This window comes from Alligator sinensis, unplaced genomic scaffold (assembly GCF_000455745.1).
Source record: "Alligator sinensis unplaced genomic scaffold, ASM45574v1 scaffold535_1, whole genome shotgun sequence".
Lineage (NCBI taxonomy): Eukaryota > Metazoa > Chordata > Crocodylia > Alligatoridae > Alligator > Alligator sinensis.
Window position 1 is genome coordinate 1,818,042 of NW_005842157.1, and position 24,465 is coordinate 1,842,506.

Below are 24,465 nucleotides of genomic sequence, written 5' to 3' on the forward strand. Positions count from 1 at the left end.
TGGGGAGTGTGGTGCAGGTACAGTTCACCCTGCCCTCTGTCCCCCTTGTAATCCAACCTGCAGCTGTTCCCTTGATGCTCTGCATAGGGCCGAGCCTCTTCTGCTCCCATCTGGGGCAGCCTGCACTGTGCTCCCACCTGTGCCTGCCCCAAGCTGGGCAGCTCCTGCCTTAGCAAGCAGGACTCGAGCTCCAGCCACCTTCTACCCACTCTGCCTGCCTGCCTGCCTGCCTGCCTGCCTGCCTGGCACAATGAGCAGCCACCTGTGGGCAGCTGTGTGTGTGGAACATGGCTAGGAGCTGGAGCCCCACATGCTGAGGCCAGAGCCACCCAACTGCAGCTTCCCCCTTGCTGGGTATGTGGTGCCTAGCACATGTCCCCACAACAGCTACTGTTTCTGTGTGCCACCTGCTGCCCAGAGCAGCGCGGGAGGAAGAAGAGGAGCTGTTGGAGGCAGGGGGAGCTGAGTAATACCTGGGTGGCTGCAGCAGCAATGGGAGCAGTAGCTCTGGGAGGCTGTGCACTGGGCCTGGGGCCAGGGGTGTCTTTGATGGACATGGGGTGAGAGTGCAGCATGAGCTGCCCCAGGTGGAGTGGGCAGGGCTTTGGCCCCATGTGGAGCACTGCAGGGGCAGCCTTCGGCCAGATATAATCAGTTGACGGGCTGGATTTGGCCCACAGGCCATATTTTGACCACCCCTGCTCTAGTGGAACAATAAGTTAGAGATTACTTTGAGATGTTTTCAAGTTGGCACAGCTGGATGAGAATTCCTTCAGTACCCTAGGATATAATTGATGTAACTTTAGGGCCATTGGCTATCTTCTTTGAGAACTTTTCGAGGTCAAGTGAGGTACCAGATGACTGGAAATGGGCAAATATAGTGCCTATCTTTAAGAAGGGGAAGGAGGAGGATCCAGGGAATTGCAGACCAGTCAGCCTGACCTCGATACCTGGAAAGATCATGGAGCAGGTCCTCAAGAAATCTATTGTGAAACATCTAGAGGAGGACAAGGTGATTGAGAAGAGCCAGCATGGATTCACCAAGAGCATGTCATGCCTGACCAACCTGATTCCCTTTTTGGATCAGGTAACAGACTCTGTGGATGGGGGAGAGCAGTGAATGTGATACACCTTGACTTTAGCAAGGCTTTTGATATGGTCCCCAATAGCATTCTCTTTAATAAGCTAAGGAAGTACAGACTAGATGAAACTACTAAAATGTGGATACACAACTGATTGGGTCATCATACTCAGTGAATAGTCATCAACGGTTCAAGATCTTGCTGGGAGGAAGCTTCATGTGGGGCTCCACAGGGATCTATTTTGGGTCTTGTATTGTTTACTATCTTCATTAATAATTTGGACAATGGTCTTGATTGTGTGCCTAGCAAATTTGTGGATCATATGAAGTTGGGTGGAGTTGCAGACAGTCTGGAGGATAGGGCTAGGATTCTGAATGACCTGGGTTGCTTGCAACCATTTCTCCAGTCTGTCAGATGAAATTCAGCAAGGACAAACATGAAGAAGGCCTGTGCTTAGGATGAAATAACTGCATGCACAAGTCCAGACTGGGTCATGACTGGTTAGGCTGCAGTACTACAGGAAAAGACCTGGGGGTACAGTAGACCAGGGTTTCTCAAACTTTGCAATACTGTAACCCCATAAAATAATATATACATTTACACAACCCCCCATGATTAAAGCTATTGATTTCATTAGGATTAGGTAGGAAATTAATAAAGCACATTTATCTTTGTATATTAAATGAAATATATTTGTCAAAAAACATTGATAAACTTTATAAAATTCAAAACTGTTTCACTGAAAAAACACTGTCAATAGTGGTCAGTGAGAAGGATGAGTTTGCTTGCTTAGTTTTTCAAACCTAGGCTTTATTTTCAAGACTGCCAGTCTCATTGCATGCTCCACATTTATTTTTGATAGCTATTTGCTCTTTAAAACAGCAACTGCTGAAAAAACTCACTCAATCGCATGCAGTCAATTGAACTGTTGACAGATAAAAACTGAGCATCACTAACCTGTACACGCTGAGGTTATGTGGGCGAGTCCAAGAACATGTGCGTTGCTTCTGGGGGAGGAAAGCAGGCAGAGCATTTGCGTGTTGGGGAGGGAAGCGAAGTTTGCGACCCCTTTTAAGTTGCTTGTGACCCCCTGGGGGGTGTCACGAACCACAGTTTGAGAATCCCTGCAGGAGACCATAAGCTGAATAGGAGTGACCAGCATGCTTTTGTTGCAAAACAGGCCAACAATATAGTGAGATGTATTAACCAGAGTGTTGCTTACAAAGTAACTTTTCTACTGTTCAGCACTGGTGAGATCTTATCTGGAGTACTGTGTCCAGGTTAGGGTTGAACACTTCAAGAAGGATGTGGATAGATTGGAAAGAATTCAGCGCAGAGGGACAAAAATGATTACAGACCTGAGAGATGCGACTTATGAGGAAAGGCTGAAAGAACTATAGAAAAAGAATTTGTTCTGGAGAAGAGAACACTGAAGGGTGTTTGATAAGTTGTCAAATACCTGAAGGGCAATTTATAATGAGGATAGAGATTTGTCTGTTCTCTGTGGCTGTTGGGCACAAGACTAAGAACAATGGCCTCAAGCTGTAGCAGCTGTTGGGAAGAACTTTCTGACTATGAGGGTAATTTAAGCATTGGAACAGGCTACCTAGGGAAGCTGTGGAATCTCCTTCCCTGAAAATTTTCAAGAGCAGGTTAGATAGGGACTTGAGGGCAGTTTAGTCAGGGATGAGCCTATCATGAACAGGAGGCTGAACTAGATGACCTTGTGAGGTCCCTTCCAGCCTTGCTTTCCTACAGTCCTAAGGGTGTCTGTTAGTAACCTACAATAGATCTTTGGCCAATACTATGTTTAGCATCAAGGGTATATTTTGTGGATTTCAGTTTATGGAAACAGTTTCAAAAGTGTCTTAAAGCATGCGTGTTTCAAAATCAAAGACATCTACTAACTGTTTTCCTGTTTCTTTTTCTCCAGTAAGCCACTGGATAATGCCAGCAAGCTTGGGCAGCTTGTTGAAGAGAAACTTGAAAACTACTATAAAAATGATGAGGAGAGCCAAATAAAGGTAAATGGCATATGTTTATTTTTATTTTTGTAAAGAAAGGTAATTATTGAAAATGATCTTTTTGTGGTAATGTCTATTAAATGACTTATGAAATAGGGACACCTTATTTCAGTCCCTTTTGTGTAATGTAAAACAAGGTTGAAAGAGTCCATAATTCCTACACTCTTACACATGGTAATTTGGGGGACTGATGCTATTTAGAATGCCCATTCAGTTTGATCCTGTAACTTGCTGATCTGAGTTGATCTAAGCTCTAGTTTCTAGTGACTTCTGGATGAAAGTTCAAAACTTAAATATGTAAAAATGTTAGTCATGATAACTATCAACTTGGTCTGAGCTTCACACTAGCGCAAAATAGAGATAACTAAATTAAGCTTCCATACTGCAGCTAGACTGCTTCCAGTATCAACGTTTATTTACCCAGTCCAATCAATAAGACTATGTGACTGCATCACAGTATGCTACCAGATAATACTGCATCATGGTATTCACTGTAGAAATACCCTCTGACCAAAGAAGAGTTACAGATCAGATAGTTACCACTGCCAGAGTTTCTGTAACTTGGCTTTAAACCTGCATCAGATAGTCATGAGAACTTGAGAGCTTGGATCAAATCAGCATGAGGTCTGGGCGCACTGAAATGCATGTAATGTACATGTTCTGAATCTGTTAGTGCTAAGCCTGTGTGTGTGCTTTCTGTATGTCTTCCCAGTTCAGTAAGGATTTTTATTTTTGAAGTGGAAAGTTGTTAAATGAATTGTAGTTAGCACAGGCCCACTTTGTCAAAAATATCTCATAAAAACACTTTGTCTTGACTCTCTTCTTGGCTGACCAGTAGTAAGCCACCTTTTATATAGCTGTATTGCAACTTGTATTTAGTTACAAAATGGCTTGCTCTTAAGCAGTAAATAATTGTTTTGGATTCCGATAGCTTTTCCCATAAAAGCTTTGAAGTGTGACTTGTTTGATACAAATAGGTTTGACGTATTTCAGCTATCTATAACATATTATCCTTTTTATTTATCCTGCTGTTTTAAGGATAAAAACAACTCCCTGCTGTTAATAATTGATCGTGGCTTTGACCCTGTTTCCACCATACTACATGAACTTACCTTCCAAGCAATGGCGTATGATCTGCTACCAATTGAAAATGATACATACAAGCAAGTACTATTTTTTGTATCTAAATACTACTTTGACTTGCTCATGGGTGCTTTCATTGGCATGGGTTCTATTGTAGAATCTTTGAGGGTAAATTGCAAAGTGTGTGTGTGTTTGTACAACTTAAAAAGCAAAAATAATAATGGATTCATAGATGCTAGGGTTGGAAGGGACCTCAGCAGATCATCGAGTCTGACCCCCTGTCTAGGTAGGAAAGAGTGCTGGGGGCAGATGACCTCAGCCAGATGCCTATCCAGCCTTCTCTTAAAGACCCCCAAGTTAGGGGAGAGCACCACCTCCCTTTGAAGCCCATTCCAAATTTTGGCCATCCTTACTGTGAAGAAGTTTTTCCTAGCCTAAATCTGCTCTCTGTGAGTTTGTGACCATTGTTCCTTGTTACCCCAAGAGGCGCCCCACTGAACAGAGCATTTCCGATCCCTTGTTGCATCCCCTTAGTGTATCCCTAACTTATTTATTTTCCTTAACTTGGAGCAATTTAAAAAATGTCCTGCTAATTGAAGCTTCTAAGCAATTTTCAGAAATAGTCCTAAATTGTATTAAGTCTGGGTGGAGACTTACTGAGGCATGGATGACAATAGCATGGCCTTTGCTAGAGGGAGGGATGGCAGTAATTTTTGGCTTTATCCTGTGATCAGAAAAACTGGTATATAGATGAGGTTGTCATCTTTTCTACCTTAATCTGAAATCCTAATGATGGCTATTAGTGCTAAACGTCTTTATTTTTTAAGTTGTGATCCAGCTCTGAATTCTTCAGACTTAATAGAAAGTATTTCTTTCACCATCATGCAGTGCAACACTCCTAAATCTGTATGTGCTTTCAAACTTATTTCTGACCAAAGTCATATTTATGCTTGGGGAAATTTTTGTAGGGAATATTTCAGAACTCTAAAGAACTTCTGAAGAGCTACAAGTCAAATGGGACTTTTCAGAAAGTTCATAAGTAATGCTAAATTTGGAGCATTTATTTAAACTTGGATCTTCAGGAGACTGAAGTATCAAGTTGAATATAGGACCTTCTTCTATACATAGGTAGAAGCATGATCTAAATCTTTAAATTTGTTTTGTTTTTTCCCCTCTTGTATTTCTGCTGCGTTTTGGTTGAATCACTTGACCTGTGTGAATTTCTGTAACTATCCAAATGCAAATGAAAATGTTGTGTGGTATGATACAATGTATGCTTTCTTTTAATGGGAAATTGCTTAATAGCTTAAGTCAGGGGTAGGCAACGTTTTTTGGCTGGAGTGCTGAAAAAAACCACACCTACCTTGGAAGGTGTCGGCATGCCAGAAAAACAAAACGAGGGCAGGGGTACATGGCAGGATGCCCTACTTGTGCCCGTGTCCCCCAGCCCAGGCTCCGTCGTTATTGGGAGCTACCCAGAACCTGAGCCAGCTGCAAACAGCTGCTGCCCTCCTGCCTCGGCCCTGGCTGTCTCCTGGCCCCGGGCAGGCAGCAAGTGCTGGCACTGCATCTGTTGGGGCCGGGGCAGGAAGGCAGCAGCTGTTTGTAGCTTCCCAGCTGCAGCTGGCCCCAGCTCTGGGGTAGGGCTCCTCCCAGCAGGGCTTGCAGCCTCCCAGCTGCCCATTGGGAGCAGCCTGTGCTTCTGGCTGGCAGCAGCTACCCAGAGCTGGGGCTGGCTACAACCAAGAGGCTGCAAACAACTGCTGCCTTCCTGCCCCAGCCCCAATGCGTGCTGAGGAAAATGGCCTTGCACGTCCTGCTTGGCATGTGTGCTGGGGGTTGCCGACCCCTGGCTTAAGTCTTTGATGCTAAGCATGTTACTTGTATATCTCTAAAATAATTAATCCAGTTTGGCTAGAGACAAAAATTACAAGCAAACTGTTATAAGTGATTGGGAACTGGTTCAGATCTGTAACAGAACAGAAGTTCAGTGCACATAACCTGGTTTCAATATGGCTGAAACTAGCTTTAGGTAAACCTGGATGGATGTAGACTTAACTGATTTGGGTTAAATTGGTTTATTGAACTGCTGTCCCAGGTCCCCTTCGGATTCAAATTAACTCTCAGTCCCCCAGTATTCCAGGATGTTTTGCACCGTCCCTGCAAATCCCTGCTCACAGGGTGGGCAGGCTAGACTTGGCCCAAGCTGTCTGTTCCAGCTGAGCAGGGTGGGGGGCTCCAGTACCCACCCCCCCCCCCCCCCAGCTTCTGGCTTGTGCCACTGAAGGCATGTGGCTGCATTTCCAGGATCAAAAGTGAACTTGCTTATCAGTTCAGTCTACACAGCTTAGACTAACCTGCAAGGATTGAATTGGTTCAGCCTTGGGCTTTTTTGACTGTCTGTGCTTAGCCTTCAAGTCTATGTGACCTTTCTGTACCTCAGGAGTAAAATAGACTTCTCCATGCTGTTTCTACTGTGTCTCAGGCATGTGTGCCTTCACACACAACTTAAGTTTGAACAACAACAAAAAATAAAACTCAGGGAAGTCAAAGTATATGTAAGTTAATGATTTAAGTTGGCAAACTTCAAGATATGTAAAAGATTTCCAACTACTTTAGGCTGTTGTATTGGAAAATTATTCTAAAATTCATGTTGTTTTGCATTTTATTAAATACCTCAGTGCAGGCTCAACCATCTTTTGACTTGTATTTTGTATCAAATATGTTGAAATTTGTTAAATTTTAGAACCATACTTCCTTTTTAAGGTAAATCTTTGTCCAGTGCTACCTAATGTAAAGTGCAACTAACAGGTAGAATGACACTTTACTATCTTTTTTTTTTTTTTAAATGTGTATTTTAAATAAACATGTCATGACCTGAACTTTCCGTCAGCAGGTATAAAGCAGATGGACCTAGTGGAAAGGAAAGGGAAGCAATTTTGGAGGAGGAAGATGAACTTTGGGTGAAAATTCGACACAAGCATATTGCGGATGTACTGGAGTATGTGAATAAGTTCATATTCTTTTGAGACTTTATACACTTTCAAGGAGATTACCTAAATAGAATGTAATTACTATAGTAATGGAGTTGACAAAGACATGAAGAAATACAGAATGAGAACAGTCTTCCAAGCAAGGAAAACTGGCAGGTCAGGTAGGAAAAGCAAGTCAGTATTCACAGACTACACAGTGCTGTTCAGAAAGACTTCTTGCTCAGTGACTGATGTTAGAAAGAAAATATGATTATACAATGCATGAATGTTGATATTCATAAAAATTCTTGTAGATGCCTTTTAAGTTTGAAAGCTCAATTGTCAACAAATTCTTATAAATTTGGCAAGGTAAATTACAATTTAGGAAGTATTTAGCTTTGCCATAATTGGAGGAAGAAAAAATTGCCATCCAAAATAAGTGGTATTCTACCCAGCAAAAGAACCTTAGTTTGTTCGATCTGAAAATACCTAGTTTCCTTCTAGAAATCTGCGGAAGCATAGTTTTCTTATATAAAGCTATATATTTTAAGCCCTTGTTTTCATTAAGAATCACTTTTATAATCACTGGAAGCTCTGAAGTAGTAAACTTGAAGAGCTTTATTATACAGTTAATTTTATAAATAAAATACTTAAGGTTTTAAATGCATTTAGTTACTCTCTTAATCTGACAGGGAAATACCAAAACTTTTGAAAGAAGTATCAACAAAGAGAAAAGCAACAGAAGGAAAGGTAAGTTATTACTGATTTAAATTAGTGTTGAGTTTTTTCTAACTGTCTAAATGTGACTTTCAATGAATTGGTGGGGGTGGGGGGTATGGTTTCCAGATTTCATGGATAAGCTTGAGGATTTGAGGATTATTTCAAATAAATCTTCTTGGGTTTGTCTATTGCTGTAAATTAAAATGTACCTGTGGGAAACAGATTATTATTGTGTTTTGATTAGTAGTTTTTTATAGTACTAAAGGTAATACAAGGCTTATCAAATATTAATGTTGTAAATTTTTTCTTCCTCAGCAGTAAGTGGAATAAATGAAAGGTTAGTCATCTCATTTTCAAAATACATTTTCTCTTTTCAGTTATCATTAAGTAATCTGGCCCATCTAATGAAAAAGATGCCTCATTTTCGTAAACAGATTACTAAGGTAAATAATCTTCCCTACATGACTCTTACAGCTTGCCTATAAACTATGTTTACAAATAGTATCTTCTTTTAAGGGCAGTGTTTTGATTTTAATTTCATACCTACAGTATAGAAAATGTATTGCTACCATACTGAGCTTTTCTCATTTAGGGTTTGTGTATTCTGTATTGTAAATGCACCTGCTAGGTGTTTTAGGTTTGGTTTTGGAGGGTTGGTTTGTTTGTTTGTTTGAGAAATAAATCTACTTCAAAATCAGCTTTATTTTTTGTCAGTGTAAAATATTTATTCATTCAGTTGAATGCTTTCGTGCACTCAAACAAGTTCATTTCCATTATGATTCCAGATACCATATAAATAGTTCCTTGCAGTATTACTTTTTATTCAGCACCTAATGCTTCTTAGCTCTTATGTACTGTAGTGATAAAGAATGATAGAATTAAATACTTCAGGCCTATTACCCTGCAATATTGTGTTGCAGTATTGTCGTGCAGGAAGTCACTCAAATTACGTAACATTACCATCATTTATAAGACAAGACCGTTCTGTATGTTGGAGTAGGATGTGTAATGAACCCATCTACAAAAAGATATGTTTAAAGACCAAGACCATACTTGTAGCCTCATTGCATCCTTTTTTCTCTTGACCTTTAAGCAAAACAGTTAACCGTTCTGTTTTTCATTTCTAGCAATTCTGCAGTATACTACAGAAGTCTAAAAGGACACACTACCGCTGTGTATAGCAGGGTTTTTCAACCTTTTTTAACAAGTGTACTCCTGGTGGTGGTGGCCGAATGTGGGGAGCGGGGGGGCTCTCACACAGCTGCTTCCATGCCCCCCTTTCCCACAGCTGGTTGCACGTGTGGCTCCGCGAGCTGCTTTCGTGCCATGTGCCCAGCCAGTTGCATGTTGCCCATCAGCAGCCTGCAGAGTCACCGGCCAGGCGGTGCCTGTGTGGCACCCCTCTGCGGGCCACTACCTTTGCCCCCTCTGGCTGTGCTCCTGGGAGGCAGTGGGGTGGTGGGTGGTGGTGGCAGTGGTGGCTGTGTGCAAGCCCTGTGTTCATCCACAGAGGGGTGCCGCTGCCCTTGCCCCCCTGCCCTGCTCTGTTCCCACTTGCCCCCTGTCACCTTTCCAAGTACCCTAGAGGTACACATACCCTGTTTGACAACCCCTGGCATATAGGATCAGTACCTTCCTTCAAATGCAGTTACTTTCTGATAGATTACCAAGCCTAGCTACTTTTTTGTTGTAGCTCAGTGGTAGAATCCATGTCTGCCACATGAGAGACCTGGGTTTGAATCCCAGAGGGGTGCACATAACTACAACGATTGAGGCACTGAATGTTTGGATTCAGTTTGGCCTTTGGAGTCTGTCTCAGTGGTCTGAAGTGGGAATGGAAAGTCTAGTCAGTCTCCACCCCTCTATACTCTTGCCTACACATACATGTCAAAGGTCTTGGTGATCTCTTGCCATGATTCAGAAGGACTGACAGTTGCCTACAATTATGGGGTCCAGCTGGTTTTATATTCCTGCTTTATCACTTAAGAGAGTAGATAGAAAAAAAGTCTTGTTCTATGAGTGAACAGTAATACACAGTTATTTTAGAAAGTTTAGCTTTCTTCCTGAATAGTACTTTCCTGGTGCCACTTTGTGTATTTTGCAGAGGCATAAAATAGCAATGACACGTAGAGACATAGGGGATAGAACTTGAAGTTCTTAATCAAATAGCCTATTCAGAAACCTAAGGGAATCTTTTTGCCTTGGTTTTAAATGTCACTTGGATTTATGTTTGTCATTTCTTCTATATGGAAAAAACAATAATATCTAGTGCTAACTCAGGGAGCTTTATAGTTGTTTTTTTAAAATGTATTAACTTGAAGATATTTTTATTTAGTAAGTCATATTTTTTGGCTTAGTTATTTGAGAGAGAGGAATTTAAAGGGCTAGAATTGAGATACCTAGGTGAATGTCTGGAAAGTGATTGTACAGCATTAAAATGTTCAGATGGCCTTACACACACACACCTTGTACAGTGGTGTTCTCTTTCAGTCAAGGTTTTTTTTGTGCTCTTCCATAAGGCAATAATAGAATAGTTGAAACAGTCATTAGAAATATAGTAAAATGCAGTCTTAACAGTTCCATACCTGTGCCAAGTTTGTAAGTTAGCACTTACCTATTTTAGGCTGGCTGTAAGATTTTTTTTTTTTTTTTTTTCCTTTTACTGTGATCAGATGACACATTTTTCCAGAATGAAGAAATAGTGGGAGTTAGGGATATAGCCTCTGAATTAGACCTTCCTAGACCTTAAATGCTGGAGGCTGCAAGTGAGAGAGGAACAGTGTGGAGAGAAACCCTGGTCAGACCCAGTTCACTCCCTTCCAGCATCTGCTCTCTGCCATTGTGTGACACAGAATAAGTGGACAAGATGGACCTATGGTCTGACCCAGTAAATGGCAATTCTTATGACTCAAAAATCTTTACCAGTAATTTTTGTAGGCTTTGTAAATTTTGTTAACAACACACTTCATTTGGTTGTAGTTGCAGCTGCCTTAAAATATAAAGATATAATTTTATCTGTTGTAGTTACGTTAACAGATTTAAACCCCAAAGTATTCTTGCTTCTGACATTTTAGAGCTTAATCATTACAGAAACACTCAAAACTTTTAGGTGAGAGGTAAAACCACAATCTTTCAGAACATATTTTGTAACTAGTAGAAATAAATTGTATTTTTTTGCTATGACTGAATTATGTGAAAAGATAAGTTATGAGACTTCTATTTTCCAGCAAGTGGTCCATCTTAATATAGCAGAAGATTGTATGAGTAAGTTTAAGTCCAACATAGAAAAACTATGCAAAACTGAACAGGTACGTTAAAGTCAGTTGAAAAATAACATGTTTTTGTAGACAATGCAGAAATACTAACTTTTCTTTACAAGTAATTAACAATATCAATATCTGCCCTTTGGTTACTTTAAAAAAATCTTATGATTATTCATGTTATAGGAAGATTAGATTATCCACAATCTCTCCTGCCAATATTTAATGATCTACTTCTGGCTTTGGAAAATCCAGTTAAATTCCCTTCCCCAGTAAAAGTTTTTTCTCTTTCTAATTTCAAGATGATTTATCTTCCCTCCTTTTCTAAGATTAGGAGTTCTGAATTGGTACCATCCTTTTCTGTGGGCATTTACTTTATTTATCATTAAGTTAACAGTATTGAACTGCAAGTACAGACTGCAAAATTGTTTACATTTCTATGCTTATTTAATATTATAAAACCATTTTTAGGGCAGCAAAATATAGCATAAGTATGAGAGTCCTTTTATTATAGAATTCTGGTTTGCAATATGGTAACATAGTAAACAAAATCTGAAACAAACTTTGACAATACAAGTGCATTGTAAAAGCATTTTGTATTTGAAAATGTTCCTAATGGGCTGTTAGTACAGTTCTTGTCTCTGCAGATGAAGCCCTTTTTGACAAGAGTTGGCAGCCAACATAATTATAATTGGAACTATATTTGCCAAAGCTGTGTTCGAAATAGGATTGTCTGACTACTGTGAACTCTTGACTGACATGTTTTACTCAGTTTAAAAACGTGTGCTCTTCTATCACTGGTGTAAAATATGAACCAGATCTGTGTACAGGTTGAAACATCTCTGTCAATAGAGTTGATGCGATTTGCTTCATGTAGGGTGTCACCTAAATTGTGTGTTATGATGAACATGTTAAAAAAATTGTGCTACTGTAGTTTCAGAGGAACTTAAATTTAGAGACATAAATTGATGCAGTTTGTTTTTAATGATTGGTAACTAAGATGACTTCATTCACTTTTAATTTAGGATTTGGCTCTTGGAACTGATGTAGAAGGCCAGAAAGTGAAAGACTCAATGAGAGTCCTTCTTCCAGTTCTTCTCAACAAAAATCATGACAAGTATGATAAAATAAGAGCGATCCTCCTTTACATCTTTAGCACAAATGGTATGATATAAGTTGTCTTATTTTTCAGTATTTACTGCAGCTGTCAGTCATATTAGTGCAGAGCCTAGTACTGTGTGTGGACCAGACGGTGTATTAGGTCCAGGCATTGTGACAGGGTTAAAACAAAATGATCTTCATACCATGTACCCCTCTCTTTATGAGAAGGATCTTAAGGATGTTGCTTGTAAAGGGCTAGCAGTAATTCAGCACAACCAGCGAACATGTTTGTTGTTGTTTTCTTCAGCAGATGATTACTAGCAAAACTTGCAGTATTCTGGTTATGGAATAATTGCTTGAATTTTCCCTCCTTTAGTCGGTATCAGAGGATGTGTTGGGGAGAGACTTGTTGTTTGGTGCATCCTGGGTAATGGAGTAAATGGGGAGGAGTGGTAGTGCACAAGGATGATACAGAGAAGAGAATGCAGGCCTGAGTTCTGTATCATAAGTACTGAACAGTAGAAGTTTAGGTAACCAATTATGTGATCCAGTTTCCAAGGAGGATTGACTTGCTTTTTCTCTTACCTCAATTTATCCCAAATGAACTGTTTTTTCCAAGTGGGACTCTGGTTTGCACCACCATCCAGTGCTTCTATGCTGGGCCTGGAAGTACAGAGAGTGTTAAAGGAAAAGGAGGGGTGGTTCCTGTAGAGTTTTTTCCAGAGATTATCATGAAGCAAAATTTTAACTTTCAATTACTACTTTTATCATCCCGTGTACAGTGTTAGGATAAATTTACAGAGGTGTATTTATTATGAGAACCCAAGAAATATACCCTCATTTTAAATCCTGAAAAGAAAAAAAAAAAAAAATTTAGTGCAACTGGGACCAACAGCTAATTGTCATTGCAAGTATTATATGAACTTCTTAGTTAATGTATGCTTATTTTTCCTTGTGGTAAAAGGAACAACCCAAGAGAACTTGGACAAGTTGATCCAGAATGTACAGATAGAAAGTGATAGTGACATGATTAAAAACTGGCAATACCTTGGTGTTCCTATCATCTTCTCAGTAAGAAACTTTTTTTTTTACATTCAACTTCCTAACACTTATTCAGCAACCGTGAACATAATGTTCCACATCTTTTTAGGATATATCCAATAGCTGTCTTCTAGGAACTCTTGCAATTATTTTTGCAACCTATTTTTTAAAAGCCATTAAACTGCTAACATGCATTGCTTTTTCCAGAACACTACTACAGAAATGATTGGATGTTGACCTGAGCTGTTCCTTCCATAGCCAGTCAGTTTTGCATGCTTTGAGTGTAATAAATATTTGAAATTCATTTTTTGTCGTTTTCTAAGGTTGAGAGAATTGGATCATTTAGAGCAGGGGTGACCAAGATATGGTCTATGGAACTGCCATCCAGCCCATGGCACTCTTCATGGATCTAGACATTTGGCGGTGTAGCAAACAATGGCAGTATTAATTCCTGCTGCTCCCAGAGCAACAGCAAGTAACACTGCTACTGCTTGTCCTGCTGCCAAATATCCAGACCAGTTGGGAGATCTGGGTGTGGAAATTTGGCGGTAAGAACAGTGGTGGCAGACATGACTCCATGAGTGTCAGCAGTCCACTCTAACCACTTTGGTTGATTCAGGACTGTGCCACATGCTGTGCCCACTCTGGCTGGTCTGGGATGTCTCTCACATGTGGTGCCTGCTCCAGCTAGCTTGGGGCAGGCACTGTGCAATGTGACTCCCAGAGCAGGTGTCACATGTGGCACAGCCCTGGACCAGCCAGAGTGGGCTTTGGATCTGGCATGTGGGGGTGGCTCAGTGGGTCCCCCACATGCCACATCCTGTACCCACTGTGGCCAGTTCAGGAACTGTGCTGCACCTGGTGCCTGTGTTTATATGTAGTGCCTGCCCCAGACTGGATGGAACAAGTGCCACATGTGACTCATGTCCTGGTTTGACTGGAATGGGTGCCACATGCAGTGCAGTCCCAGATCCACTGGGGCAAGCAATGTCAGTGCTAGATCTGGCTTGTGGGAGGCAGCGTGGTGAAGGAGGAGGGTCCATGGACCAGATCCAGCTCATGGGGCACAGGCTGGCCTGTGCATTGTTTACTTGGCCTGTGGACTGGTCTTGCACCACTCTGGCCCATATGGCTGGATGAGTTTTGACACCCTTGCTATAGATAATTTGCTGCTTGAAAAGTGGGCACGTGCCAGGGACTCTAATAGAAGCTGGGGGAAGAGAGATCTGGTAATTTGCAGAGTTGATTTTTCTGAATAAAGAGAAGACATACAAGATTAATTCAAATAGCTTACAGAAAAAAATGTGCCCTGACATATTTATGCTAAATCTTTTTCAAGATGGTGTTTGTTGTCATTTTGTGCTCAAAAAGGGGAAGAGCTATTTCATGACTCCAGAGCCAGAGTAAAAATAATATCCTTTCTGTTCTGGAGACCCAGGTGTGAAAAACTGAGCAAAAGTAATACAGAGGCAGGAACTACATAAGCAATTATGTGCTTTGGCATTAAAACAATCATTTTTTTTTAAAACATCAATTTACTAATCTCCTTTGTCCTGAATATGGGTTTCCAATGATTTCTAAACTGTCCCTAAATGTTATTTATAGATATTGATGTTTTTGTGGATATACTGTATTATTTCTTTTGAAGTTTTCCCCTGTTTATTTGGGCTCTTTTTAGTGGGTGAAGTAAGAATTTAGATGTAGCTTTTTGTGGGGGCTGGGAGTGGTGGTTTTTTTTTTGTTTGTTTGTTTGTTTTTTTAAGAGTAGGCGATATACCAAACTACAGTCTTAAAAACAATCTCTTCCTTTTCTAAGTCTGCTACTCAGCAACGTAAACAATCAAGAAAGGACCGTTCTTCAGAGGAAACGTTTCAGCTTTCTAGATGGACACCTATTATCAAAGATGTTATGGAGGTGAGTAATTGTTCCTGAAGTGTAATATTTCTTAAATACTTCAAAAGCTTAACAGTTCATTTGAATTGATCTCTTAACTTTTTTGTTATGCTTGTGGTAAATTATGCTCAAAAGTAAGCTTGAAAGATTGCTGAAACGAATTAAGAGAAGAGAGATTTGAACCCATAGTTGAAGGTCTGATTCCAGGTTCTCTAGTATGCTATATACCTGTACACTTTTTTTTTTTTTTTTTTTTTTTTTTTAGTGAAGTCTTTTAGACTATAACTGAAGAACTGATTCCTTCCTTATATCATAAGTCACTTGGGAAGTTCACTGCTTGTGAAGCTTCACATTTTGTTTGTTGTTTTTTTAGGTGGAAAAATCAAGTAATTTGAGGCTGTGTGTATCTATCTCGCAGATTAAAATCTGAGCTGTGATGCTGTTTGGTTAGAACTTTCTTTAACTCCTGACACTGTAGGATCTAGTCGCATACATAACTTCCTTATTTTTATTTTAAATAAAGCTCTGAGTAGGGGCATAGAATTTTTTTCTTCATTGCATAGAAGTGCTGGTTGTGGACAAACTGTACTTGGCATCTCTACCCTTGAAAATCATTGTGACTGAACTCAAGTTCCAAACAGCTGATTTTGGCCAGAGTTGAGACTTGAGGGGTTGTGTAGATGAAAGTTTGCTTTAAATCAACAAAGTTGGTTAAAACGAACCTCTTTCCCCCCACCCCAGGATGCTATAGAAAACAAACTAGATTCAAAGGAATGGCCTTACTGTTCCCGGTGCCCTCCAGCATGGAATGGTTCAGGAGTAGTAAGGTAAATTATTGCAATTGATGTTCAAGTATACATTTCTTCTCTCATTACCTTTTTCAAATATATGGTGTAATCTTACAAAATTAGGCACATTTGTCACTTCTGTTTCTTGAAGTGATTCTGAAGGCCAGCTTGATCAGTACCTAGGGCTTGTGACCCCTCACCTACCCCTAGTTAGGCTCCTGAGTGACCTGTGTGGCAGTTCTGTACCAATTGAAATGCTTTTTTCAGGTATGCAGCTTTATTCCTGTGAGTTGCAGTAATCAGTGCTGTAAGTTACAAATATCCATCATTATAGTCGGACTTACTTTGCCCCTGGTAGGTATAGGCGCTATTTTTGGCTAGTTATTAGGGCTGTGTGAAGCTTTGGTAGCTGATCTGATGTGGCCAGATTCGGGGACCGAATCTCCAAATCCAAATCAAATCAGGAGACCAAGTAAAAGCTCTGAATCAATTTGAAAAAGATTTGGAGATTCAGCCATAGACTAAACAGGCAGGTGACACAGCTGCCTTCAGCTGGTAAGTCTGTTGGGGTTGGGGGAGGGGGGGTGTTAGTTGTGGGGGGGTTCAGGCAGAACGGGGCAAGCAGGGCATAGCCCCTGCTCCCAGTGCTGCTATGCCTGCATCCTACAGCCCCCCTTTCTGTGCCAGCTGGCAAGCAGTGCCAGTGCAAAGTGCCTGCTCCCAGCGCTGATGCAGGCGCAGCAGTGCTGGAAGCAGGGGCTATGACCTGCTGCTGCCTGGAGCAAGCCATGCCTGCATCGTGGCCCCCCACCCCCTGTGCCGGCTGGGTAAGGAGTAGCAGGGCAGAGCCCCCGTGGCACCTCCTGCCGGGGCAGAGGCAGGCACAGCCGTGGGAGAAGCCCCCGTGGCTGCCCGGCCCAGCCCCACCCCCTACCCAGTCCAGCCTCCTAGCAATTCAAAGAAGGAAAAAAACGTTGGCAACAGCAATTAGCACTTCTGAGGGCTCGTAGCAGAGTCCTCCTGTGCAGTGCAGGGCAGCAGGGATTGTCCCCAACCCCACCTGGCACTTGTGTGGCAGCAGTTGCATTGCACGGGTGCAGCACAGCTTGGCAGGGTGCTGCATGCTGTCTGGGAGCTGGGGTGGCTCCAGCAGTTAGCCGGAGTTCAGCAGCGCTTGGCCCCAGATCCCAGGCAGCCCGCAGCCTGCTGAGCTGCACTGCACCTGTGCCATGGGGCAGCTGCTGCACAGGTGCCAAATGTGGGGGGGGTGTTGATCCCTGCACTGTGCAGGGGGGCTCTGCCATAAGTGCCCAGAAGCCCCAATCACCAGGGCTGGGCAGGGGATGGGGCTGGGGCTGGACAGGGAAGCCATGGAGGCTTCTCCTGCAGCTCCCCCTGCCCAAGGAGAGGCAGGCACAGCTGAAGGAGCTGGAGAACCTGCAGCCGCCTGGCTGTGCCTGCCTCTCCCTGGTCAATTCAAATAACTGAATGTCTCCAAATCAGCACCAAATCTTTTGAAACTGATTTGGCTGAATTGATTCAGGACAGTGGTCCAAATCTCCGAATCAAATCACTGTCCTCCAAATTGGCCAAATTCAAATTGAATACTTCCCTATTGGCACACGCCTACTATTTATAGATAAAAGTTTGGGTATCTTTTGGACACTTAGAGGTGTAATTCAAAGCTGCAGATGAACTTAATCAGAGGTCAGATGTCTCCAGTAGCAAAAAGGGTGTTATAGAAGAGGAAAGTTCTTAAAATACTGCTTTCTTTTAGCATTCCCTCAGACTCATTCAGTCTTCCTCCAGGTGCAATTTACATTGAGGAATTGAGAAAGTTAAGATGCATGTGATCTCTGAGAGTTATTTCTTGTGGTAGGGTTTATAAAATATTCTGCAAGTTAGCAAGTCAATATTCTTTCCCCTGTGAAGCTTTTGTTGTGGGCTTTACTAGCACAAGGCCCTTGCTTTCTTCCTACTTTTGTAATGGCTGTGTAGTCTTATGCTTTACTACGAGCTTTTTCACATGTTATTGTTAGTTTGGCTATGTGACTTTCTAATTTCCCTTTCAGTGTTATATTTTTGTTCAAATACCAGTTGGATGCTAGATCACACAACTGCAAATAATTGTTTTCCCATTTGATTAGTCTGTCAGTTTTGCTAATTTAATAACGCGGGTGTTGAAATGATCTACAGCTGATTACGTTAATTTTTTCTTACAAACTATTTTACAGTGTTCGCCAGAAAACGAAGACTAACCAACCAGATGACCGGAAGAGTGGCTCAAAGCTGATTATTTTTATAATTGGAGGCATTACTTACTCTGAGATGCGCTGTGCTTATGAAGTTTCTCAAGCCTGTAAATCTTGTGAAGTTATCATTGGTAAGTATGTCTTCAGATGTTAACATGGGAGTTGCGTTATTTCATTTTCTTACTGTTTAGTCTTTTTAAAGACTAAAAGGTTAATGTGGATTATGTATCACTTAGTGTGCTCTTTAGTTAATGCACATTAAGATGGGCTAATGTGCATTTTCCTAATACCTTACAATGGAGGTACTAGATTTAATGTGCATTAATTAAAGCGTGTTAATGCACGTGTAGACACACCCAATGTTTTCCATGCCTTCCCTAGGTCAGTCTAGCAAATGTAATCGACCTTATTGCCCTTTGTTCTCAGGAATACTAGAAAAACAGACCAGGCTAGTGTATCTATAAACACAAATATATATATATATAATATAAATAAAATTTTATATAATAGACATTAAATTAATATGTATATAATTTAATTTATATAAATATATATTATATCTATAAACATAAACATAAACATAAACATATATATATATATAATTTTAAAGCCCTTCTGAAGCAATAGGGCAAATGGCATCAGTTTCAACCAGAATTACCAGCAACATTAAAGTCAGTCTTTTACTTCTGTTGAGCTCTCATGAAGGATTGCTATAACTCTGACAGTTTTTTGTAGGTTCTGTTAGTTTCAAGACCTGGGTTTACTTGTGCAGATGTTGCAGGAAATATTGGTTAGCTTAATAATCAGATAAAACACTAAGGGAAAAAAGCCCTAAACATTAAGGAAAAAACTGGTGTAAATTAAAAGTTCCTATAGGATATATCAAGAAAAGTAAATCTTCCTATTTTACTGGACTGAGTTCCCTTAATTTAAGAAAAAATGCTTCTCATGTCCAGTGTTCCCTCTATGCTGCGTGTGTGTGGCTGTGCACAATAAAAAATCATGCTGCGCAACAACGGGGGACCTGTGCACACCTACCTGGCAGCTGCAGCATGGGGGAGCGGGAGGGAACGATTGCGGGGTGGAGCAAAGCGACGCACGCGGAAAGGGGGAGGCAGGACCAATTTGAGACTGGACCGAGGCGGTGCACTCACAGACCGCTATATATTAGATGGAGCATTGCTTATGTCCAGAGTTGATATGAGCTGTTACTGACAGCAGGTATAACAGTGGCCACTTTTAGTCCTAGATTCTTTAAAAAGAAAGATTAGGTACCAGCAATATGGTTTAACTAGACTGCAGCTTACTTGTCAGTAATCCTAGAGCCTATGTTTAATAATATTACCAGCACAGAAAGTTTTTCTATTGAAATCCATTCTGCCTGGTAGAGTGGGGCCCCCCTTTCTGTCCCACCTGATCGTATTGCTGTTTCCTGGGGCCCATGATCCTTCACTTGTAGAAGAGTAAATGGGGTTAGGAAGAAGGAATAGTTGTCACTGTGAGAAATTAGGAACCCATTTCTCCATTGTATTTAGGAGATGCCTTCTCCTAATTTGCTTGTAGTTTAGTGTGCAACTGGATCCCCTGTTTAACAGCTACCAACACTGACTGTTTGCTCAGCTGCAATGAATAATGTTATAACCTACCCTACCAATCAGATCACAGCACTACTCAAAAGAGAAAAAAAATTTAATCTGGCAATAAAGAAAACAATTCCATTCCAGCACTTTTTCCTGACCCCCACCCCTCCCTCCCTCCCTCCACCTTCCTCCTAAGACGAAAGACCCTAGTTCTAGTCCCAAGAGGTAGAGATTTTCATTCCTAGTGCTGGCTGATTTTTCCCCTAGGCAAGGGTTTGGTGAGCAACTGTTCACCAGAGCACCTGAGGGGGAAACTAGGAGTAATGGCCACAAACTCTTGGGAGACTGACTCAGACTCAACATTAGGAAAAACTTCTTGACACTCGAGATGTCCAGACTGTGGAATAAGCTCCCTCCAGAGGTGGTGCAATCACCTACCCTGGAAATCTTCAAGAGGAGACTAGACTGTCACCTTGCTAGGGTGACCAGACCTGCACTTACCTTTCCTGCTTGGTGCAGGGGGGCTGTGATGATCTTCCAAGGTCCCTTCTGGCCTTACAATCTGTGAAAGGGGAATGCTTTATAATCCCTCCCTCTGAGTGCCTGTCAGGTTTAGGATGCAACATACTATCAAGTTAGGGCTATGCAAAGCTTTGGTCCCTGATTCGATTTGGCCTGATTTGGTGGCTGAATCTCTGAATCCTAATTGAATTGGAGGACCCTTTGATCTCTCAAAATTGAACTGGAACCCTCCGAATTGATTCGGACATAGACGCAGCTTTAAATGGTTTTTTTTTCTACATACCTCTAGGTAGTAGGGGCTCGTGAATGCTGCAGTGCTGGGGTGCATGGAGTGTCCCACAGAAGCATGGGGGGCTCCCCAGTGCGCTTGGCAGCAGACCTAGAAGTGGACCAGAAGCACTTCTGGGTCTGCTGGGGAACGCTTGGTGACTGGTGCCTCCTGGGGGGAGGCACCCAGGGTTCCCCATGGCCAATCGTGGAGCCGGGGGAAGTACGTCCGGTCCACTTCCGGGTTCACGGCCGAGCATGCGGGGGGTGCCTCATGCTCCTGTGGGACGCTCTATCCGCCCCAGCATTGCAGTGATAATAAGCCATGCCTGCTACCTCAAGGTATGTAGAAGAAACTTTTAAAGCTGTGTCTAAGGCTGAATCGCTGTTTCTCTGAATCAGTATTGAATCTTTAGATTTGGATTTGGCCTAATCGAATTGGGGACAGTGATCCGAATAAACTAATTGAATAGCTGTCCCTGATTCGGGTCGAATCTGAATCCCAATCGAATAAGGCGTGCTTCGCACACCCCTACTATCAAGCCAGTCATGTACAGAATACCTCCTGTTAAAGCCCATACAAGCTGGAAAAGTAGCAGGGCAACAAGTTTTTGGGGGTTTTTTTCCCTCTTTCAGATCAGTGATGGTAAAAATTTTTTGAGCAAATATTTTAAAAAATTAACTGAAACAGAATATTTTGGCAAAACTTTGTGATGGATCTTTCATCAGGAAAGGTTCTTGGGTCCAGGGTGAAACTTCTAATGAAAACTAGTCCACTCTTTCAGAAATGTCCAAGCCCCAGTCCAAAAATTGTCGATCAATCCAGGGCATGTGTTGAAGACCCAAGTTCAGGTCCATTCTTTGAGTTAGTTGAAACAGAAACTTGGAAGCATTATAATCATTTGGGTTGGGAATATCTTCATTTCTTATCCCTTTGCAAACTATTTGGAAAGATCTCTCCTTATTCTGATGCGAAAACCTTGAGTTTTTGCTAAAACAGATTCTGCTTTCCAACCAACCCTAGACCTGACACAGTTGTTCCCCAGCCCCTTGGTAGCAGGGGGAGCACTTGCCAATGACTCATTACATTTCAAGAAACTACAGCATTTAGAACTACTGTACCTGGAGCAGTACTCCAGCATTTAGAACTACTGTACAGTAACCCAAAGTGTTGGTATTTTTTTTTGATGATGAGTTGTATTATCTGCAAGTCAAACAATTATAATAATCCAAAGTATTATGTTTTACCAGGTTCTACACACATTTTGACACCTAAAAGACTACTGGATGATATAAAGAAAGTTAATAAACCAAAGGATATAGTCTGCATTAAGGATGAAACAAGATTGTAATGTTTCAGGTGTTATTTCAGTGGTGCCTAACTAAAATTTATTGAGAGATCCCATAATATAAATCATATGTATATATGTTTATTAACTTTCAAATGCTGTATTCAGGACAGCACATTCTCCCAAATAACAGAATAACTTTTTTATAAGCGAAATTTGCTGCTTTTGCCATTTTGGAGACAGGGGCAGGGAGTCTAACACTTTGGTATAGGCAGCAGTTGACTAAAGTGCATTCTGAAAATGGCATGTTTACTACTGTAACAAATTATGCTAAATTTAGAAATTGTGTTTGTATATACACTCTAATGATGTCTTCAAAATCAAAAACTAAGAGTTTTTTCTATCTTGGAAACAGGAGAGTTTATTGCTGAAAATGACTGAAATAAAAGAATCTGGCTTTATGTAGAGGTTTCAGAGGAAAACTAAATATAATATATGTTAAGATTATTTCACATAAGTGCAATGTGTCATCTAACTATGAAAGTTTTATGCAAAATGTACAGTAATTAACTGAAAAATATATAGTAAGAAATATAAACACACTCTAGTGAGCATCATTTTGTGAAAACTCCTAGGACAGAATGTTAATGTGATATACCTATGAGACCACGCAGATCTTCTGAGTGGGAGTTGTGTGGTGGGGTGAAAGTTAATAATTGAAATACTACATGCTTGCTACTCTCAATAAAATACTTTGGAGAATGTGATGGAAGGTTTGTATGAAACACTAAAAAAAATTTGGTGGGATTTGACCCTACAGAATTTCATAGAAAAAAAAATACTGCTGAGAGCTCAATTCTGTTTGCTGCTCTGTGTGCAGTTCATGTATTTTTGTTTGTAAAATGAATGAATGGTCTGTGATCAGGTAATAATGCAGACTCATTATTAGTGCTATTTCAAAGACATTACAACATAAGCTGGAAAAAGTAGTATATCTCTTGCTCCTTTCTACCAAAGAATTACAAAGGGGCCTGTATCAGCATCTGAGCAAGATGTGGCCAACATTAGTACTAATCTAATGTGTGTTGTTTAAAAAAAAAAAAAAAAAAAAAAAAAAGTCTCCAACAGTGTGTGTCTGGATGGCTAAAACTGATTGATATAAAATTAATTGAATTGTATTTTTAATTTTTACTTTTCGAAAATTGACAAATTGAGTTAGTCAAACTTACTTTTTAATATTCAATTAAATATGTGAAAGTGTCTTCCAATGCTAACGAGTTCTGCTCTTCTAGTTGATTACAGAAACAACTTGATGCTTAATCTAACTACTACTTCTATAAATCTGACAATATCATGGACTGCATTCAGTCTTTTCAATAAAATTTTGAACACAGTGTCTGTCTTTTCATGGAGATGGCACTTAGCTGGCCCTGAAAGGATTTTTTTTTTTAAATCCTCTATATGTTGGATACATAACTTCAGTGTTCCTAATGGGAATTGGACAGCTTACTTCAGAACAGTCTCATAGAATTATAGAAAAATAGGTCTGGAAGGGATATCAGGAGGTCACCTAGTCTACCCTTCTGCTCAAACCATCCCCAAACCATTGTTTGTTAACCTCCACTTAAACTTTCAGTGACAAAGATCACAGTGCCTCTCGAAGAAACCTGCTCTAGTGATTATCCACCCATTGTTTAAAAAGTTCTTCCTTGCATCTAGCCTGAATCTGCCTCAGTGCAGTTTCAGAGTTTGTTTTTATTAGTTCTGTCTCTCCATGGGACAAGACAATTGATTACCATCCTCTTTTTAACAACAAACTCCTGTGCTTGAAGACAGTTGCTGTATCTCCCCTTCAGTCTTCTCCAGACCAGATCTCAGTTCTTCCAACTTGTTTTTATATGGCATGTCTAGATCTCCAATCAGTTGTGTTGTTTTCCTCTTAACTCTTTCCAGTTGGTCAGTGTCTTTCTTAACATGTGCTGCAGTTTGACTACAGCAGGATCAGGCTCTCTACTTCACATATTTCCTTGTGTAAAGATGCACACACCCCAATTTCCAGCTGCTAATTTGTGGGCAGGGGAAAAGTGCTTGTATGCAAATAAGATCAGAAATTAAATATAATTACTGAGATATGCAAGAAGTTATGCTATAAAAAATACAAATTGTTTTCTGTGTATGGACTCCAAAATTAATGATTATATACTCACTTCAGCTTAGCATATAAATGGATATTTTAGAAAAAAACAAAAACCATCCATACAAAACAACTCCATAATTTAGGGAGATAATCCAGGAAGGGGGTTTTGGTCCTGATTCTCTAACAAGTGCCAGCAGGAAGAAGAATAAGGCTGTGATGGAGACAACATGTTATGTCACAGGTACTGAAATATCCTGTTGTTCTAAACAAGCGATAATGGGGCTTATTTCCTCAGACCAATTCTGTTAAAAAAGAGAATACTAAGAAAATTTGGGTCTATAGTCAATCAAGATATCTTTACTTAAAGCTTTGATCTGGTTTCTCCATGTCTCCCCACTTCCCCCCCCCCCCCCCCCCCCCCCCCACACAAACCACCATGTTCCCTATTTTTTC

General features: G+C 40.8%; 1 protein-coding gene across 3 annotated transcripts in view; it reads left to right on the top strand.

Moving 5' to 3' along the window:
- Positions 1 to 23,269, top strand: part of STXBP3 (syntaxin binding protein 3) — a 47,192-nt gene extending 23,923 nt beyond the window's left edge. For 2 of the 3 annotated variants that reach the window (XM_006025645.3, XM_025206489.1), the window contains 12 exons: positions 3,016 to 3,106; positions 4,145 to 4,269; positions 7,086 to 7,190; positions 7,854 to 7,911; positions 8,259 to 8,324; positions 11,109 to 11,189; positions 12,167 to 12,305; positions 13,207 to 13,313; positions 15,100 to 15,198; positions 15,919 to 16,004; positions 18,200 to 18,348; positions 21,838 to 23,269. In XM_006025645.3, the coding sequence (XP_006025707.1) occupies positions 3,016 to 3,106; positions 4,145 to 4,269; positions 7,086 to 7,190; positions 7,854 to 7,911; positions 8,259 to 8,324; positions 11,109 to 11,189; positions 12,167 to 12,305; positions 13,207 to 13,313; positions 15,100 to 15,198; positions 15,919 to 16,004; positions 18,200 to 18,348; positions 21,838 to 21,938 (1,207 nt within the window). In that variant the 3' untranslated portion in view covers positions 21,939 to 23,269. Of the gene's footprint in view, positions 1 to 3,015; positions 3,107 to 4,144; positions 4,270 to 7,085; positions 7,191 to 7,853; positions 7,912 to 8,258; positions 8,325 to 11,108; positions 11,190 to 12,166; positions 12,306 to 13,206; positions 13,314 to 15,099; positions 15,199 to 15,918; positions 16,005 to 18,199; positions 18,349 to 21,837 lie in introns of those variants that run through there. The other variant, XM_006025647.3, reaches the window with a different exon arrangement.
- Positions 23,270 to 24,465: the final 1,196 nt, after the last annotated feature.